This window comes from Sapajus apella, unplaced genomic scaffold, assembly GCF_009761245.1.
Source record: "Sapajus apella isolate SASKATOON/1434 unplaced genomic scaffold, GSC_monkey_1.0 scaffold172, whole genome shotgun sequence".
NCBI classification, from domain to species: domain Eukaryota; kingdom Metazoa; phylum Chordata; class Mammalia; order Primates; family Cebidae; genus Sapajus; species Sapajus apella.
This window is the reverse complement of record NW_022437112.1, coordinates 1822127-1827506: the sequence shown is the minus strand read 5'-3', so window position 1 is coordinate 1827506 and position 5380 is coordinate 1822127. Positions and strand designations below refer to the sequence as shown.

At 61.8% G+C, this 5380-nt stretch overlaps 1 protein-coding gene across 1 annotated transcript in view; it reads right to left on the bottom strand.

Moving 5' to 3' along the window:
- The window catches only part of SLC25A6 (solute carrier family 25 member 6), a 6130-nt gene extending 1197 nt beyond the window's left edge, over positions 1-4933 (bottom strand). The window contains exons 1-3 of the mRNA XM_032267784.1: positions 4596-4933; positions 1275-1761; positions 251-391 (exon numbers count right to left, since the gene is read on the bottom strand). Coding sequence (XP_032123675.1) covers positions 251-391; positions 1275-1761; positions 4596-4706 — 739 coding nt within the window. The 5' untranslated portion in view covers positions 4707-4933. The remainder of the gene's footprint in view (positions 1-250; positions 392-1274; positions 1762-4595) is intronic.
- Between the last annotated feature and the right edge of the window lie 447 nt (positions 4934-5380).

The following is a 5380-nucleotide window of genomic DNA, read 5'->3' as shown; positions in this document are numbered from 1 at the left end:
CCCCTCCCTGACCCTCCAGCCCGCGCGGTACCTCCTTTGCGAACGCCCAGGAGCCCCGACTCCCCATCCCGCGTGGTACCTCCTTTGCGCACGCTCAGGAGCCCCGGCTCCCCTCCCCGACCCCCCATCCCGCGTGGTACCTCCTTTGCGCACGCCCAAGAGCCCCAGCTCCCCTCCCCGCCTCCCCAGCTCCTTTGCGCACGCCTAGGAGCCCCGGCTCCCCTCCCCGACTCCCCAGCTTGTGCAGTACCTCCTTTGCGGCCCGACTGCATCATCATGCGCCGGCGCACCGTGTCGAAGGGGTAGGACACCACGCCGGCCACCGCCGTCACCGTCTGCGCGATCATCCAGCTCACCACGATGTGCGTGTTCTTGGGGTCGGGCAGCATGCCTGTGGGGGAATGACATGTCACCTGCCGGCGCCTGCAGCGCCACCCGAGCTCTGCCGGGACCCCCAGAGCCCCTCCACGCGGCTGCTCAGGCCGGCTGATGTCCACAGCATGCAGGGCCGGGGCAGGGCCAGGAGGGGGAAATGCCGCCTGCCGCAGCGGGGGCAAGACAGTCCCAGAGGCCAGGGTGAGGCCCGTGTGGGGAAGTGCACAGGGCCACGTGCGGGACCCACCCGAGGTAGCCTTTCTTTCTGCAGGCCTGGGCCTGACCTTCTGAAGGGTCACGGTTTCTGTGAGACTCACGCCGTGTCCTCAAAATCCACAAACTGCAGTCCCAACCACCCGAGACCTCACAATACAGCTGTCCCTGCAGATAAGGTCTTTACGTCTAAAGGACATCAGCGGGGCGGCCCACGATCCTATGGGCCTAGTTCCCTTACACACACACACACAGACACACACACACACACACAGACACACACACACACAGACACACACCGAGAGATGGGAACACACACACACACACACACACGCGCGCGCAGAGGGACGACCCCCTGAAGACACGGGGAGAAGACGGTGCCTCCTCCTGTGAGGCCTCAGGAGGGTCCGGCCCCGCCCACACCTGGATCTCAGACCTCCCACCTCCAGGACTGTGGGGGAGTCCGCGTCTGCTGTTTCTCAGCCCACCAGTGTATGGTGTTCCGTGACAGCAGCCTGAAACGGACTCAGACACCTCGTAGGTGGAGGTGAGGTCACAGACACACACAGGGACGACCCCCTGAGGACACGGGGAGAAAACGGTGCCTCCACGCCCAGGAGAGAGGCCTCAGGAGCCGCCCTGCAGCCCCCACGCTCCGCGGGAATGTGCGCATGAAGCCCCCGTACCCTTGGCCGTGTCGTAGACGCCGAAGTAGGCGGCGCGGTAGATGATGATGCCCTGCACGGAGACGCTGAAGCCCTGGTACAGGCCCCGCACGCCGTCGGACTTGGTGATCTTCACCAGGCAGTCTCCCAGGCCGCGGAACTCACGCTCCGTGCCCGACTTGCCCACGTCGGCGGCCAGGCGGGTTCTGGCGAAATCCAGGGGGTACACGAAGCAGAGAGAGGTGGCGCCGGCCGCCCCGCCGGAGGCCAGGTTGCCCGCAAAGTACCTCCAGAACTGCGTGTGCTTGTCCACGCCCCCCAGGAAGATCTGCTTGTACTTATCCTTGAAGGCGAAGTTGAGGGCTTGCGTGGGGAAGTAGCGGATGACGTTGGCCAGGTTGCCCCTCCAGAAGGACAGCACGCCCTGCTCCTTGGGGATCCGGACGATGCAGTCCACGATGCCCTTGTACTGCTTGTCGGCGGCGATCTGCTTGCTGGCGTGCTGGACCTGCGGGCGCACAGGGCGTTCGTGCATTCAGACCGGACCACGGTCCAACCACCCGGAAACACCCCAGCTACACACGGCACCCTTTTTTTTTTTTTTTTGAGACGAACTTTTGCTCTCGTAGCCCAGGCTGGGGTGCAGTGGCGCGATCTCGGCTCACTGCAACCTCCACCTCCTGGGTTCAAGCGATTCTCCTGCCTCAGCCTCCTGAGCAGCTGCAGAAGTGCAGGGATTACAGGTGTGAGCCAAGCACCCAGGTAGGGTGCATCCTGTTTAGAAAACTAGCTTGTGTTACCTGGAATACTCTCAGGGAAAATAACAAAAAAGAAAATTAGGCTGTGTGCTGAGCGCAGTGCCTCACGCCTGTAATCCCAGCACTTTGGGAGGCTGAGGCGGGCGGATCGCCTGAGGTTGCGAGAGAAAACTACCTTCCGGGCATTAATGGTAATTTGTCCTTGTGACTTTCACCTGGACAAGCCCCTTTCTTTCCTTCATTTTTTTTTTTTTTTTTTTTTGAGACAGACTCTCACTCTGTTGCCAGGCTGGAGTGCAGTGGCGTGATCTCGGCTCACTGCAACCTCCGCCTCTCCGTTCAACAAGCGATGCTCCTGCCTCCGGCTCCCGAGGAGCTGGGACTACAGGTGCCCACCACCATTCCCAGGTAACTTTCACTATTTTTAGCAGAGACGAGGTTTACCATGTTGGCCAGGCTGGTCTCGATCTCCTGACCTCAGGTATTCCTCAGCCTCCTAAAATGTTGGGATTACAGTTGTGAGTCACTGAACCGGTTTGTTTATTTATTTATTTATTTAAAGAGACAGGGTCTCACGTACCTCACTGCCGCAGCCTCCAAATGTTGCATTTTGTCACCCTCCCACCTCAGTCTCCTGAGTACCTGGGCCTACAGGGACGCAACCATGAAAGCTCACTAACTCAAAAAATTATCTCTGGAGATGGAGTGTTGCTACATTGCCCAAGCTGCTCTCAAGCTCCTGAGGCTCAGGTGATCCTCCCTGGGCATCTCAAAGTGCTGGGACACCCCACCCTGCTACACTTAAACAATTTTCACGGCTGGGCGCCGTGGCTGCCGCATGTAATCCCAGCACTTTAGGAGGCTGAGGTGGGCGGATCACCTGAGATCAGGAGTTGAGAGACCAGCCTGGCCAACATGGTGAGACCCCATCTCTACTAAAAACAAAAATTAGCTGGGCATACTGGTGCACACCTGTCATCCCAGCTACTCAGGAGGCTGAGACAGGGGAATCGCTTGAACCTGGGCTACAAGCCCAAGAAACTCCCATCTCAAAAAAAAAAAACATTCTTTTTTTTTTTTTTTGAGACGGAGTTTCGCTCTTGTTACCCAGGCTGGAGTGCAATGGCGTGATCTCGGCTCACCGCAACCTCCGCCTCCTGGGTTCAGGCAATTCTCCTGCCTCAGCCTCCTGAGTAGCTGGGATTACAGGCACGCGCCACCATGCCCAGCTAATTTTTTGTATTTTTAGTAGAGACAGGGTTTCACCATGTTGACCAGGATGGTCTCGATCTCTTGACCTCGTGATCCACCCCCCTCGGCCTCCCAAAGTGCTGGGATTACAGGCGTGAGCCACCGCGTCCGGCCACATTCTTTTTTAGAAGTGGGGGTCTTGCTATGTTGTCCTGGATGTTCTCAAACGCCTGGGCTCAAGTGATCCTCCCCGGGCCTCTCTGCTTCCTTAAATCAAACAAAAAATTTTTTTTTGAGATGGGGTCTTTCTCTGTTGCCCTGGCTGGCCTCAAGCCATCTTCCACAGGCGTCTCAAAAGAGCTGGGATCACAGGCGGGAGCCACCATGTTCAGACCACACCTGTCCTTAGAACCACGCCTGTTTATTCCAATGACCGACTGTCACTGGGGGTGCAGTTAGCAACGACATCCTCAACAGCAATGTCCCTAACCATGATGCTAGTTTACACTTTTTTTGAGACGTAGCCTGACCCTGTTGCCCAGGCCGGAGTGCAGTGGTGGGACCTCTGCTCACCGCAACCTCCCCCTCCCAGGTTCAAGTGATTCTCCTGCCTCAGCCTCCCCAGTAGCTGGGACTGCAGACAACCGCCACTACGACCGGGTCATATTTTTGAAACCTGTGATAGATACGCGCTTTCACCATGTTGGCCAGGGTGGCCTCGAACTCCTGACCTCGCGATCCACCTGCCACGGCCTCCCAAAGTGCTGGGATTACAGGTGTGAGCCACCGCGCCAGGCCCCATCATGCCACTTTTAGTAACGCTTGGAAGTGTTATTAACACTTGGGAGCAAGAGATAAAAGCATTGCTCTGCATGAGAATTGCGCAAATGACCTATGAAGGGGTTAAGAACCAGCGGTAACCACACCCTGGGTGCCCCGTTGGCCTTAGAATTGCCCTTCTCGGAGGAGGGTGCAGAGCAGACGCTGGCCAGGCAGCGCCCGGCAGGGGTGGTCCCAGCCCCGCCAATCCGCAGGATGACGAGTTCAAGGTCAAGGCCCGCTCGTGGCAGGTTCACGTTCACGCGCCTTGCTCGCCGCGCATGCGCCGTGCGGCCCGCGCCTCATGCCCCACCCCCCCCCGCCCGCCGGGCGCAGTGCGCACGCGTGGACTTTCCGGCCGCGGCCACACCGCGCACGCGCGAGGTCCCCACCCCTGCGGCAACCATCACGTGACGCAGGCCCTGGAAGCCGGCGGCGCGTGGACAAAGCGCCCGAGGCCTTTCACTTCCGGCGCCTGCCTGCAAGGCCGGCTGACCGCGACCCGCCCGGCCCGGCCACCCGGTTCCCGTCCCCTCGTCGCGGGTCGGCCGCGCTCGCGCCCGCGTCTCCGCACCTGCAGGAGAAGCTTGACCCGCTCGATCGGGGCCACGGCCGTCTTGGAGATGGCGGCGGCGATGCCTCCGGCCAGGAAGTCCTTGGCGAAGGAGATGGCCTGTTCCGTCATGGTGGCGGGGCGGGCAGCGGAGCGGGCGGACAGCCGGAGAGCGGGCGCGGAGAGTGAGGGGAGGGTGTCGCTGGATCAGCCCTGCCACCGCCGGGACCGAAAGGACGGGGCTGCCAGCGCGCAGCCGCTAAGGCGCCGACGCCACGCCCACTTCCCGCCCCGCGCCCCCGCGCGCTCCGCTCATTGGCTGCGTCGCCCGACCACGCCCCTCCCTCCGCCTGCGTGCCTCGCCCCCGAGGGCTGCCGGGTACCGCGCCGTGCCCCGCCCCGCGCACTAGCGCACGGCGGCGATTGGCTGCGGTCCCCGTTGACGCCCCGCCCCGCACCGCGAGGTATGCCGGGAGCCCGGCCCCGCCCATGCGCCGTAGGGGCCGGAGTTGGGGTGCGGGGGCGTCCGCGGCAACCTTGACCTTGTGAAGGTCACCGCGTTGCAGGTGCCCGAGTGGGCGGGCGGGCGTCTGCGGAGTCAGGACGCCATCCCGATCGAGGTGCCTTCCGAGAGCGCCGTCCGCGTTCTCCCGGAGGCCGCGGCGAGTCCGCCGGGACGCGCGACACGTGGTGTTCTGATCCCCGACCTTTGACCCTTGACCCCCAGGCGGCTGGGACTCCCCCCTCTTCGACGTCTCCAGGGTGGCGCGTCGGGAGACCCCGGGCCCTGCCCGCCTGAGGACTTC